At 41.9% G+C, this 14,351-nt stretch overlaps 1 protein-coding gene across 3 annotated transcripts in view; it reads left to right on the top strand.

Annotated features, from left to right (window-relative positions):
* Positions 1–14,351, top strand: part of LOC105356351 (uncharacterized) — a 72,436-nt gene that overhangs the window by 36,559 nt on the left and 21,526 nt on the right. For all 3 annotated transcript variants that reach the window (XM_023965831.2, XM_023965830.2, XM_023965832.2), the window contains 20 exons: positions 1,415–1,453; positions 2,088–2,210; positions 2,315–2,441; positions 3,959–4,129; positions 4,212–4,246; positions 4,466–4,630; positions 6,724–6,858; positions 7,086–7,124; positions 7,195–7,335; positions 7,442–7,530; positions 8,216–8,239; positions 8,864–9,267; positions 9,482–9,664; positions 9,760–9,794; positions 10,846–10,998; positions 12,263–12,391; positions 12,474–12,512; positions 13,681–13,806; positions 13,890–14,016; positions 14,117–14,287. In XM_023965831.2, coding sequence (XP_023821599.1) covers positions 1,415–1,453; positions 2,088–2,210; positions 2,315–2,441; positions 3,959–4,129; positions 4,212–4,246; positions 4,466–4,630; positions 6,724–6,858; positions 7,086–7,124; positions 7,195–7,335; positions 7,442–7,530; positions 8,216–8,239; positions 8,864–9,267; positions 9,482–9,664; positions 9,760–9,794; positions 10,846–10,998; positions 12,263–12,391; positions 12,474–12,512; positions 13,681–13,806; positions 13,890–14,016; positions 14,117–14,287 — 2,455 coding nt within the window. The remainder of the gene's footprint in view (positions 1–1,414; positions 1,454–2,087; positions 2,211–2,314; positions 2,442–3,958; positions 4,130–4,211; positions 4,247–4,465; positions 4,631–6,723; positions 6,859–7,085; positions 7,125–7,194; positions 7,336–7,441; positions 7,531–8,215; positions 8,240–8,863; positions 9,268–9,481; positions 9,665–9,759; positions 9,795–10,845; positions 10,999–12,262; positions 12,392–12,473; positions 12,513–13,680; positions 13,807–13,889; positions 14,017–14,116; positions 14,288–14,351) is intronic.

Below are 14,351 nucleotides of genomic sequence, written 5' to 3'. Positions count from 1 at the left end.
AAAATAAATTAACTCAGTGGGGGTGGGATTATATAAACTTGCTTCTTCCCTTTCCTTTTCAAGCAATAAATCAAGCTCTACTTGACTTTAGTTCATGATCACTGTTTTTAATTAAGCAAATGTGAATTAAGTGTCTTTTTTTTCATCCTTTTCATCCGTACGCCACTTCTGACGCAAATCCTACGCAAAGTTTTATAAATGAGGCCCCAAGACTTTTATTTTGATCTAAATGGCTACCAGATTGAAGTTGATTAGTAATTTTTGGAACTTTTCTCTAAACTTGAAGCAAAGATATATTTTTTACCATACAGCCTAAACATGTAATTAGATATATCCCATTTCAGACCAAAAACAGGAGTGTCAAAGTTATTTCTGTAAACACAAGACAGTTTTAAAAAACAGACACCAAGAGCCCAGTACGATTTCTCACGAGGAGAGCTGTTCAACGCCTCTGCTCCAAACCGCTCTGAGGACGTCTGTCCCGACCTCGCATCTTTATTCAGAATTAAGTTTCCCTGATTACATGGGGAGTGAAATACCTATAGGTCACACGATTTGTAGTTATCAGTATATTCTTTAATTTGCTGCTGTAGTCACAGGAAGGTTGTGCAAGACGAACAGAAGATACAAAACAGACTTTAAAACAGCATTTAGAAAGACTATAAAGAAAATAAAGGATAAACATCCAACAAGGAGGTTTGGCTTCTAGTGTGACAACAGACGCTCCTCTGTAGCAGGGATGGGTACCTAAACCCGTGCCAAGTTGGTACCAGTACTGATGTATTTGGTTCTACTGGTACAGAATAAAAACACACATTTTGGTGCTTCATTTCGAACATGTCAATCACTTTTATTATGTTTAGTTTAACTGTATAATTCTAACCCATGATTTTAAACGTTCCTGCGAATGTAGGCGGGCTCATACAAGAATGGGTGGGGCCATGAGGTTGGGTGGAGCTTTATTCAAAATGCCAAAGGCATAGCCTGGGAACATTGTTCTGCAATTCACAGCAAGAAATTCTAATTCTGCGTCCTGATGGATTAGATCGATGTGTCTAATGTTTTGTAAAAAGACCGTCGTCGTGACGATGAGCCGTGAAATACGTGCTAACTTTAGAGTGTAAAAACAGAGATGCAGACTGTTGGGAAGAAAGACATTAAGAGTCTTTCCTTCACCCTGCCACGCTATTTGGTCACACTTGAATGGTTTTGGGGGGGAAAAATACTGTTTTATTTTTGTTTTTTTTTTCATTTTTGAAGCACCAGAACCAAAAGTATCAACTTGGTACCGGGATAATCCAGTCTGCACCCATCCCTACTCGGGGTCTTTTCTTCAACCACAAAGTTGAATTTCCGATTCTAGTAACATTGCAACACAGTGACATTTTTGTTTCTGTCCTGTATTCTCTTTCAGCTTGGATTTTATAAATCTGTTTTGAAAATGACGCCCTTTGTAAGTCACACACACACACGCACACACAATTTTTGATTCAATTTATACACATACTATAAACTTTTTTGCTCCTTTCTATTGTCTTCTTCTTAAAACACCTGAAGTTGTACTTTGTCCTCATATCACTGCATCCCTGTCAGTATAATGTCAGCTTTTTGCATATTTCGTAAACTTTAGTACAGTGGGTCAAAAATTATTTGGTCGGCCCCCAATGGTGCCTGTTCTTCCGCTTAAAAAGATGAGAGAGGCCTGTAATTTTCATTATGGATATACCTCAACTATGCGAGTTTAAGGGGTTAATGTCTGCCTTTATTTTATCGTTACATATAAGTCAGAAGAAACCTCCCTTTTGCTGTTGCACGCTTTGATTTCAGAGAGAAAATTGTGCCTTTGGCCTAAATTTCCACAGCATGTTTGAACCCTGCAGCCCACCTGTGTGTTTTTGGCTCAAAATGTTCTTAAAAGTCTGGACGAATCTTTGGAAAAGTTGTATTTTTCATAACAGTAAAGAAAGGGTTTGTACATTCTTAGTCATCCTCGGGTCTGAATGGATTTATGTGAAATCCAAAGCTTTTTCTATTAATGCAGAGGTAAATTGTTTACTTTTAAAAATGTGTCTTTTGTGTTGAAACAGTCTTTAACCGATGACGAGAGCGTGGTCTATATCCAGGAAATCTCTCCAAGCGAAACTGAGGACCTCATTACAGTTTTGAAACAAATTGGCTCTGTAATTAACTACCTGCCCCTTGTGAACAAGGTAAAACTACACACTAGTGCCTGTACCACAGATGCATTTAAAAGAAGAAAACTTCATTGATCCTGATTTTTTTTTTTAATATCTGTGAAAAAAAAAAAAAAAAGATTTTTATTGAGTTTGAGACGATGTATGACACCGACCGGCTGGGAGTCTGGTACAGCCTCCTGAAGAGAAGGCGTGGCCACAAAGTCTGGAGGCTGAAAACGCCACGATTCACCTCAGCGCCTATACGTAAGGACCTACAAATTTACACATAGAACAAGTTTCATTCACATTTGCACCCGGAGGTAAAACAGCCTATTGTTAAAAATTATTTTGAAAATTATGTTTAAAAAATTGCAACATTTGGAACAAAATTGTTGCATTTAGACAAAGTTGTTAAGGAAACAAACCCATGTCCTGACAGTAACTTAAGATTGACCTCTAAGCCTTTAACACCGGAGCCGTCACCGAGGACGGCAAAAAAATTCACTTTTTGTTTACCGTAACTCTTTGACCCCTAACGGAGACTCAATGAATTCCGACGTGTACAAAAGCGGCTTTGCACAGATATAAGTTGGTAAAGTGTATTTTCTAATTTAAAGTATTGCACATCTGCATGTCAGAATGTGCTGGTTTGTGTTAAAAACTAAAAACGTTTTGATTCAAACTGTTTTTATGTTCTGGAAAAACCTAATTAAAAAAAATGTGATCGCTTTGACTAGAATTTCAATATGTAGTGAAACCTTTCCGTCTCTACAGGACTTAAAGCTAATCATTTGCTCAACATTACACCTCTGTGTAATCTATTTAATGCTTTGTGCCATGGTTTCATTAAACCTCATAAATACATTTTTATATTTATTTAAAATTTCCAAATTAAGCAAAACAAAACTTTAAGCTAATTCCTGGTGTGTTGGACGTTGTATGGGAAGAATCCTCCGATATTAAACCATATTTAATGATTCAGATCCCACTTAACAGAAATCTGCTTTAGCCCTTTAACACCGGAGATGTCACCGGTGACGTCGAAATAACACACTTTTTGACGCATCATAACCTTTCGACTATTTACGCCATCATGAATCACTCGATTCTTCGTATCGGTTTCCCACCGATGCGCAACACATTACTGACTTAGTCTTGCATAGCAGCGCAAAGCTGGTTTTTACCGCGACAGATTTAGCTGATTTACGAGGATTGCACTGTCTTTCTGTAAGGTGTTGAATATCACAGCAAAGCTGTGTTTCTCCTCTTCAGAAACCGTTGGAATTCGGTGAACCGCGAAAAAGGTTGAGGAGTTGGTAGTCGAACAAATTTTCAATTAAATGTGGGTACTTGAATACGTTTGCAATGATATGTCTCTACCCGATACTAGCGCGTGTACTAACAGTTGGAAGAGGCTTTTGCGAAACGCTGAAATGAGCTAATGTCGTGGTGAGTTTTGTTTCAGGCTTTTTCTTTCTCAGCTCCATTCTGATACATGACAGAGTTGGTGTTCTATAATTCGGTTTGTTTTATTTGAACGGTTGGACCTTCCGTGTTTTGAAAATGACGCCATCCATACGTCACTACTAAAGCCGGGTCCCTGATTGTTCAAACCTCAACTTTGAAGGCGTGTTCATTGGCTGCACGTTCTTCACATAGAAAATGGACTGGCGTAGTGACACATAAACAAGGGTTTCCAACACGTTTCCGAGCTTTCGTTTTTTTTGTGCTTTTTTTAACTCCCTCGTTTGTGTTTTTAAAATATTCTATTTTAATTTTAGCACCAAGATTTCCAATGAAAGCTTTACCGAAGAATGAAGAAATCATTGATGGCGCCGCCATTGTACCCTCATCGGACACCGTTCCACCAGGCAGCGCGCCACCATTCTGGGTCACCATGACGACCAGTCCCTATGTTTTCCCCACTGTTAGCCCTTGGTTCAATATACCAGGTGATGAGAAAGATGAGTTAATGTTCGAGAGAGGTTTTGGTTGCTGAAGCCAACATTTTTTAACGTGTTTGTTTAATTTCAGCTTTTCTGACAGTCCAAGACCTGAATGACATAATCGTAAGTACACTTTTTGGAAAATCTCAAATCCTTTTGGTCCCATATGTGTTTTGCAAAAAAAGTGCTTTTTTTTTGGTCTCTTTAAAGTTAATCTTTCCACTGTTTTCTAAAGGGTACAATTTTTTTCCCAAAGTTGGTGTCATGTTCAGACATTCCTGCTCTTCACTGGTTTGACTTTTTCAGTGTAACCTGGTTGTTTTTGAACTTCCTGTCTTGCAGAAAGCGTCCAATGAGGCCTCAGCATTTTCCACAGTCATGTTGACCGGTTTCCCTGAAGGAAACTACACGCAGCAGGACGTCGCTAAACTGGTGGAGCCTTACTTTCCCAAAGACGATCCTCACGCTCTGAACCACAACCTGGTGATTCTCCCACTGCAGAGGAGGGTGAGGAGCTGCCATTCACCAGTTACCATGTTGTTGTAACAGCAGGATGACATGCGCTTCTTGAACTACCATAAAACCGTCACCAGTGGTCTTGTAATTGCGATTATGCAATTTTAGCTAAAATCCTGTCGTCTTTAAGACATAACTTTTGCGGAACAGCAGGAGCTCATTAGAAATTCGCTTTTGGGTTGTGGGCGGGACTATGCCGCGGAAGTTAACCTGGCTAATTTCCCAGCATGCCTTTGTTTACACTACCTCACCTCACAAGCGACCTTGAAGCCCAAGCCGAAAAACGGCAAGCGATATCTGAGCTATACAGCCACACAGTATAGAGTCGGATGGCAGCTCAGACGAGGAATTTAAAACATACATGGATCTATTGGTTAGCAGGTGGAGGATTTAAGATTAGAGCTGTTGCGAGCGCGTAAGGCCTTTCCAGGTTTGGACAGTTAAGGACACCAAAAACCTGACAGGAAAGGAAAAATGACAGAAGAGACTGCATGAAGTTTCAGTCCTTTTGCAAGAGGGAGAGATAGCGGCGTCAACAGAAAAGAAGCGCTTCTCTTCTGATCTGATCTGCGCTGCTCTGAGGTTTTAACAGGTTGTATTACCAAACAAATCAAGTCATGACATACAACGGCTCTGTGTTCATCCCTACAAGCAGGAGACTTATAGACGGGTCGTTCCTTGTACGAATGACTGTTCGATCCGCATCCCTTCCGCACGGACAAGAAACAGATCCAGCAGTCAGGACTTCCATGTCCTTATTTGGCGATTCATGCCGGTTCCACTTGTTCAGTTTGCTACAAGAGAGCACGGTTGTTATTACAACACACAGACAATGATCATATATCTGACGAACCAAATAAATGCATAACTCTTGTGCTGTCTTGTGGGGTCCAGGTGACCTGATGAGTTGGGTCATCTAGACCAGGGTTTTTCAACCAGTGTGCCGCGGCACACTAGTGTGCCGTGGGAGGTGATCAAGTGTGCCGTGGGAAATTGTCCTCATTACCTGATTTAACATTTTCCATCTCCAGGATTTCAGCTCTTTGTTCATCCAAACAGGTCCTGATAAAACACTAAGAAATTAGCTATATGAAAGATCATAAAATATTTTTTTCTTTGTGTTTATTTGATTCTATTAAAAACATTTTGATAAGAATGACGGTACCGCGATTTAGCAGCAACTAAAGCCGTTTGCTGAAAAGTCCCGCCCCTTTAACTGTCTCCACCAATCATTCTTGGATTCTTAATCACATGTCATCAGTCTGACCAATCAGAAGTTGTAAAGTCTTCACTTCCTTGAAGCTCAGAGACGCGCGTCTTTCTGCGTTCGGCGGATTATTGAACTACACCTCCCATGATGCATTGGGTTAAAGTGACAGCGTGAGCGCCTCGGCGCACAACGAGTCTCTCCTCTTAACGTCTTGAAACAACAGCGAACACAAATCAAAAAGTTTTTAAATCTTCTAACTTAACTTTTATTACATCTATTAGAAAAAACAGCTGCAACTTCCAGCTTTTACTGCCACAATTATCACAAAAACGCATGTGAGATCATGGAGGGACTGTGGATCAATACAGACTGTTTTTATCCTTTTTTTTTTTTTTTGAATGCTGGTGTGCCGCGGGATTTTTGTCAAGGTTAAAGTGTGCCGTGGCTCAAAAAAGGTTGAAAAACACTGCTCTAGACCCACTAGACAGAGCGTTGAACCTTTTTTCTTCAATGATTTGTGATCTTCACTGGTGTCCATGGATTACATGAAATCTTTCCACCTTTATCCACCTTTGTCATGGTAGGAATAACACATCAATGTAAGGATTGCGTCATCTGGACCACATAGGACAACACAAGGGCTAATAATCAAGAAGTATAAAAGTGTAATGCATTATGCAATCATTCCAGAGAGTGGAGTAAGTGAGATACGGGCCGCCCACAGTAGTAGCTGCGTCATGAGTTCAAACATTTGGATGTTTTAAAGTGCATTTAGCTGAAAATGTTGCAAAGATGAATGTAGTGGTATTGCAGTGGGATCTTTACATTTGAGAAGTTTATGTCCATGTCTTGACGCCCTGCGTCTGTCCTCCAGGCCTTTGTGTGCTTCTGCAGCTGGGATGTCTGCTGCCGTTTCATCCAAGATCACATGGAGAGCCCAGTTTCTATCCGTGGCTGCAAACTCCAGCTCCACCTGGTCTTAGAGGACCTGCAGCTGGGATCCAGTGAGGTTTGTAGTCTTTTACTGCAAATGTTAACAAAAGCATCTTTGCTTTTGTACCAATGCAGGTCCAGTAAAGCTGAGCAAACTTTTAGGAGAGCCTATATTCTATCACCAATTGCTAGAAATGTGCTAAAGTTTGCTTTTCCAATCGAATATCTTTTAAAGAATGTTTAAGTTCTCCAAAACAAACTCTAGTGATGTGAATAAATAACAAATGTGTCGTGTTCCTGCAGGATCTTGTTTACAAAACTTTAATGAAGTGGAGCCACATTGTAAGTTATCCTGTAGATCCGCTGACATAAAAAAGCTCTGCCTCTTCTACACCAGCTGTTGCTTTCTCAGTACGTTTCAGATCTGGACGGTCTGGAGGATCGGCTGCTGTGCGTGGAGATCTCTGAAGCAAAGCTGGGCCTCATCAAGGGGGTCGTGACGGAGATGGCATCCGCTGCTGCCTTAGTCAACTTCCTGCCGCTTGCCAACAAGGTGATGCTGTAAAAAAAACTGCCTGCTACCTTTCTGGTCATTGTTGGTCCGTAGAGACCGGTTCAGGCGTCCTGAACGGTTTTCTGTTGGCGTCTTTCTGCTTCAGATTTGGGTGGAGATGCTCGAAACGTCCGGTGTGGCAGAGGTGATGGAGAAGCTTTTTTCAATGAAAGAATCATCCAAAGACCAATTATGGTATGTTCCTCAGCTCTAATAGAAGTCTGTATTTTAATAGTGGAGCGTGAGCTACAGTGTTTACCGTAAACATACCAAGGCCTGGGCTATGTCCGAATCCCCACCCTAACCCCTTTATAGTGCGTTTGCCATTTAGTAGTGCTGTCCGAATCTACAATTCCAAAATCGAGTGCCCTTGAAATTTCCCAGAAGCCTCTGCGAAAAACCAGTGCTTACTAACTTGCTAGCCAATGCTTAATAGATTAGTGAATATAGAGTACAATGCATTCCTCGGAACAATGTTTGCCCCAAAAAAATGTATTTAAATGTATTTTGATGATAAACCATCAACGTTTTTATCTTCAGAAGACAGTGGACTCATAAATAATTGTCGCAAAAGACTCATATTAATTAGATTTAAACTTTGTGAAATCCATGACGTGATATCCGCCGTTTCAAAAAAAAAAAAAAAGCAGTAGTGAGCGTGGTGCCTGAATTGCTTTTAAAATTCATGGCACTAGATAGTCCCGCACTATATAGTGTTTTAGTAGTTGAGGGTTAGGGTGGGATTTCGGACACAGCGCTGGAGTTGCCCATCCCTGAGCTTTTCCCTCCAATCATTGGAGTTTTTTAAAAGACTCTTATGAAGGAAAAAAAAAGACACTTTTACTGCGTTTTTAACAAACTTCTTTTTCTTTTCATGCAGGAGCAAGGTTGGACGTATTGACACGTGAGTATTTTTTAAATGGTTTTATGCTTGAAACTGTTTTGGCGTCAAACTCATTGTTATAAAACGGCTCATATTTCTGATAAGGAATGCAACCCTGAAGTTGAATAAATGCTAACATAATAGTCCATTTAATTTTTAAGAGTACACACAGAAAAAGGGGTATTGTATTGGTTATTATTAATCATTTAAAAACAAGTTAAATTAAAAGCTTTATAGAACGATTTAGGATTTTTTTTTTAAATTAAGTGATATTGCTATAAACTATCACAACAAAATATGTTTTTTGCATAAAACCGGCTGGATAGCTCCGTTGGTAAGGTGAAAAGCTACCATGCAGGAATCCAGGGTTCGATTCCCGGAGGGGAATGAACAATGGTACTGGGGGCAATTACCATATCAATGGTGAGCAATTAACATCACTCAGTGAGGGCCCTTAGGCAAGACCCTTAACGCTACTGCCTCCCGAGCGCAGTTAAGCTGCAGCTCACCGCTCCCCCAGGGGATGGGTCAAATGCGGAGAAGATTTTCTCCATTGAGGGATAAATAAATTATCAGTTATTTTTATTATTATTATTTAATTTCTTCACTAGGTTTTGGTTGTGCTTCTTTCTTCTGTACTTTTAGTTTGAAAAGCTTGAAAGAGCGCTCCAACATTGCCAGCAAAGTCCCGATGGACCTCACGGTCGACGATGGACATCCAGCTGGAACAACCGACGTTCTTCCAGCCGCCTCTGAGTCCACTGATGCTGGTTCTGCTGAACCAGCATCTCCCGGAGACGAGGCCACTGCCCCCACCTCAACCGATGCTGCCGCTGCGCCCCAGAAGGAGCAGGGCCGTAACGAGCAGCCGCAGACCCCAGGAAATACTCCGGTTCCAGGTCAAATCCAGCAGAACACGGCCCCAGAACCACAGGCTCCTGTGGAAAGACTGAAGACAGAAGGAGGGGCTTTGAAAGAGGAGCAGCGGGCTGCAGGAGGCCCAGCTGAAGCTGCTTTGGAGGCCAAACAAGCCCCAACGCACGAAAAAGGTCTCAAAGACTCAACACGGCCGACACTCTCCAGAATCTTAGCTTTTACGCATCTTTGAACACCAGGAAATGAATAATATACTTTAGATCTGGTATTAAGATATTTGTCTGTAAGGGTTTGTCGCTGTTGATCAATCCCAACGAATAAAGTGGTTAAAAGAATCCCTGTGTTGTTCTGCTGAGGTCTTCTTTAATGAACCTTCATCTTTTCCAGATGCGGCTGCCAGAAAGATGCAAACTGACGCCGCGTCTGAAGGGATCTGCAGCAAACCCCCTGCATCGGCCACCACGGCAGAAATAAGCCGGCCGCCGCTCCCCAACGTTTTCACAGCGACCGACGATCCGTCTCTGACCGCCGGCGAGAAGATGGGAACGCTTCTGCGTCTACAGCACATCTGTAAGGACTCCACGACCCGATGGCGGCTTTACATTCAAGCTCTCATGACCCAACGCTCTTTGAACGCTTTGTTGTCGCTCTGCTCTCCCTTACAGCCTGTCTCAGTGAGGAGTCCATCAAGAAGTCAAAGGTAAGAGGAAAATATTTGTGAATCAAACCATTTCTGGAAAGAGTTGTGTTGATGGGATCAGGAGGAAGTCATGTTTGGTCCTTTTAACCTCACAGAAAATAAAAAGATGGTTGGATGAAAATACAAGAAAGATTTGAGGCACTTTAAGAGGAGGTTTTTTTTATAGGTTTAAACTCTTTAAGAGCATCTCCGAGATTCCAAAGAGGACTTGGGACGAGTGTATCAACTATGTGCCATGTTTGTACCGATGCTGGCGTCAACGGTACTACCATGAACATAAATTCTGTGCTTTTGGTGACATGTCAATCACGTTGTATTATATCTGTTTTTGCTTTACAATTCTAGCCAATCACATTACTTTTCCAGCAATTGTGGGCGGGCTCATATGAGAATGGGTGGGTGGAGCTTCAGTCAAAATGGCAACAAGATTTTTTCTGAACTTCACAGCTAAAGAGTAAATCAGCAAACCGATGGACATGAGTGACATGTACGATGCTGTGGAACAAAAAATCGTCGTCGTGGCGACGAGTGTGTTCTCTTCAGCGGAAATGCGCCGGCGACGGACTTTGAAACCTGCGTCGCGACACTTGATTTGAACGGGGAAGCCTGAAAAGCATGTTTCGAGAGCGTTCAGGAATGTGGTGCATAAATTACAGGCTGATCTCTGGTACAATCTGGGTTTAGACAAGGTCTTTAAAGGCCGTAGCTTTGGGAAAAGGAACAGTGTCCTCCATCAACAGGTGCTGCTAAAGGGAAATACTTTCACCTTTGCTAAAAGGCCTTGCTTTGGTTCCTCTAGACTGGACCCAATCAAGAAAACTCATGGCCCTAAGCTCAGTCTTTGTATTCAGTGTTGTCTTGTCACCAAACTATGATCCAAGCAGACATGGAGTTGAAACAAATCCATAAACAAAGGAGGGTTGAAGGTTTAGTCAATTAAAATCATCTAAATATAGATTTGATGATGAGCTTCAAATGGTTCCTCGACAGAATCAGCCATTTAACTGTGGATGAAGATCCTTGACATGTTTTCCTTTTTTTGTTTGAGCAGTACTTCTGCATTCAGAAACGGCTGGTTTTAATCACCAACCTGCCAGAGTTCCACAACGACGGCTACGCGGAGGCCGACATCTCCCGCCTGCTGCAGAACTTTGGGTTTCAGTACGACGACACGCACCTCTACGTGATTCCACAGTCACGTATGGTAAGCTGTGAAACGCCAGCACTAGAAAGTGACTTTAAGAGCTGAAAACCGACTTTAAAAAAACAAAAATCATTTTTACTGATTCTGTAAAGAGGTGGTCCCATTTTATGGGTCAGTTTAACGTCAAGACACTTTTTACACAGACCAGGCGATGCAAGGCTAAAGTTGGCGTCCCATTTTTTTGATCTTCTGGTTTTCAGATACTTTAGATCTTCCAATTGTCTCTAATCGGTTTCTTAAGAGGTGCTTGTTAATGCTAAGACGCCAGTCTCCAATAGTGGCCGGGCTCCTTTAAGATACGCCCGTCTTCCCCGGGTCGTGAACAGTCGACCAGACGCCGGTTTGTCTACGACATTTTTGTTGGGATCCAGTGTAGCGATGGCCAAGAAACGCTCGTTCGATTTAGCGTTTACAGTTTCCCTTCAGTGGCACACGCCAAAGAACATTCTGGCGTCTAACCTGCGCCGCATCTTGAGGTGGATCCTAAAAGTATCCAAGAAGATGGGCGACGGCTGCAGGAACAAGCAAACTCACAGGCTGGTGGAGGCGCAAAGAAAACGAGCGGTAAATTAGAAGAACCGGTGTGAACATTGCGGTTGAGCCAAGACGGAATGGTGGGCGTGGCTCCAGGAAAATGATCCGCTTGAAAGCAGAGAGGATTTTTGATACGGAGGGTTAATGATGCTTTAATGAGCATAGAAACGTTCGCTAATCAGGGCAAAATACAATTCACTTCAAAGAATCCTGAAATGTATAACTGGTGGTATCGCCTGCATTTCTCGACTAAATTTATAAAACTTGATTAGCCGCATCCTGGTTATATCAGAGAGTTGGTCGTTGCATATTATGCAGAGTAGGGATGGTGTGTGGGAAAAAAATGTTAAAATAATTACGTATTTGTAGTCGAACTTAAGGTAAATGCACCTTTCTTTTGTTTTGAAGTCGAAGGTTCTTCTTCTGGTTCCTCAGGGACTTTTTTTCTGCTTAAAAAAAACTTTCCACAGATGTTTGTTTTTGACAGAAAAAATCTCATCAAAAGTAATTCATGGATGGATATGAAGAAGAAGATGCAGAAGATTCAGAAGTACAAAAAAAAAAATCGTCTTCCAGAATCAGATAATGTCAGTTATGCAGTTGCCTGGTACCAAATGGCACGCAGACTGAGATACCAGCCCGCGGTTCACAGCCTGGGGGGTTGGTGACCACTGCTGTAAAGTCCTTTGTTCTGCTTTTTAAATAAAGTTTTGCTTTTTTTTTCCTGTAGGCTTTTGCACTGATGCCAAGCTGTCGAAGCGTTCAGAAGCTCATCAGAGCAGTAGAAACGAAGCCGTTGACGCTCCGGGGGTGTCAGCTCCGCCTGCACGTCGTCACCAGTAACATGATGATGAGTCCCGTGAGCATGTTTGAAACCTCCATCTCCTCAGAAACCACACTCCTCTTTTGATTGTTGGTCTGATCTTTGCTTTTCTTTTTAGTTTGGGTTTTATAAATCTCTGATGGCGCTGATCAATGTCGTAAGTACAACCCCATCCGACTGTCCTCATGGGGTTTGGGGAAAATGGTTTCTTGATTGGCTTTGATTTTCATTTTGTGGTTTTTGTACTTCCATGTATTTTAGATGCATCAGACTGACTCACCCTGACTGGTTTCTCTGATTAGGGAGGACATTTCACAGGTGGATCAGAAACTTGAGCAGCACAACTGAGACTTGGGACCTGGATTAGTGATCAGAGTTGACCTTGACTTGTGACCTGATACTTTAGTTAACTATGGTTGAGGACTACAGACTTGGTTAGTCCAAATTTAGGAGTAGGCTTAACCTTTAAACACTCAAAACTTTAACAGTACAATTAAGACTTGTGAAGATTTTGTGATCAGTCTTTGGACTTGTAACCTAAAACTTCAGTTAACTGCGGTTGGTGACTTGTTACCTGGTTAGTTCAAGTGCTCAACAAATTCAGATTTGACTTGTTTATCAGATTGAAAAACTCAAAGCCACACCACTGAGATTTGAGACTTGTACGATCAGAGTTGACCTGGACTTGTGACCTGATAAATTAGTTAACTGTGGTTGATGACTAGAGACTTGGTTAGTACAAGTGGTCAAAAATTTAGGACTAGGCTTAGGCTTTTAATCCAAAGATTTAAAATTTTAGCAGCACAATTAAGACTCAGAATTTTGTGATCAGTTGACCTGGACTTGTGACCTGAGACTTGAGTTAATTATAGTTGATGACTAGAAACTTGGTTAGTACGAGTGGTCAAAAATTTAGGACTAGGCTTAGGCTTTTAATCCAAAGATTTAAAACTTTAGCAGCACAATTAAGACTCAGAATTTTGTGATCAGTTGCCCTGGACTTATGACCTGAGACTTGAATTAACTGTGGTTGGTGACTCGTGACTTGGTTAGTGCAAGTGGTCAAGTAATTCAGATTTGACTTGTGTATGAAATTGAAAAACTCAAAACATTAGCAACACCACTGAGACTTGTATTAATGATCAGAGTTGACCCAGACTTGTGACCTGAGACTTGAGTTAATTATAGTTGGTGACTAGAGACTTGGTTAGTACGGCCTAAACCTTTAACGCAAAAACTGAAAGTTTTATTGTTACAACCTAGACTTATATCTTGGATTAGTGATCAGTTTAGTGAAGAAATTTCTGATTTTATTTTTTGAACAGCAAGTGATTGATGACGGTGCGAGTACGATCTACATCAACAACATCTCTCCCAGTGAGACCTGGCTTTTGCGGGGAGCTCTGCTGAAGATGAACTCGGTTAAAAACTACCTGCCTCTCCTCAACAAGGTGCCCAACACTCGCACCGGTCGCATGAGAAAGTTCAAGCTCTTCCCTCCCAGCGTCACTTCCGTCTTTTATCCTTTTTCTAGGTCTTCGTAGAGTTCGAGTCCATTCGCGACGCAGACCGTCTCGGGGTTTGGCACAGCCTTCTGAAGAACTGCCCGTCTTACAGCATCTTTAGGTTGAAGGTGCCACGAAACGACAAGACGTCCCTGCGTATGGCGCCTTCCTTTTTGAATGTTTCAATTAGAAGCTCCTTTTAGAGCTTCTCCTGCAGATGCAAACATCCGTCCACGGTTTTTCTTCTAACACGCAGCGCCTCGGCTGGCGGCCAGAGCTCTTCCGGACCGTAAGGACGTTGTACCCGGGGCCGTCGTCCCCACAACAAACGTTGGCGTTCCATTGGGTAGCACTGCACCATTTTCCGTCACCATGACGACTGCTCCCTATGTGTTCCCTACCATGTCTCCTTGGTTCAAAATCCCAGGTACGGAGCTGAGGTCATACGCTTAAAGTTTCAATTCAGTCTGTCACACACAGTAAATGTTTGT

The sequence above is a fragment of the Oryzias latipes genome, chromosome 18 (assembly GCF_053564925.1).
Source record: "Oryzias latipes strain Hd-rR chromosome 18, Olatipes_Hd-rR_3.1".
NCBI classification, from domain to species: Eukaryota; Metazoa; Chordata; class Actinopteri; order Beloniformes; family Adrianichthyidae; genus Oryzias; species Oryzias latipes.
This window is presented reverse-complemented; position numbering and strand designations above follow the sequence as displayed.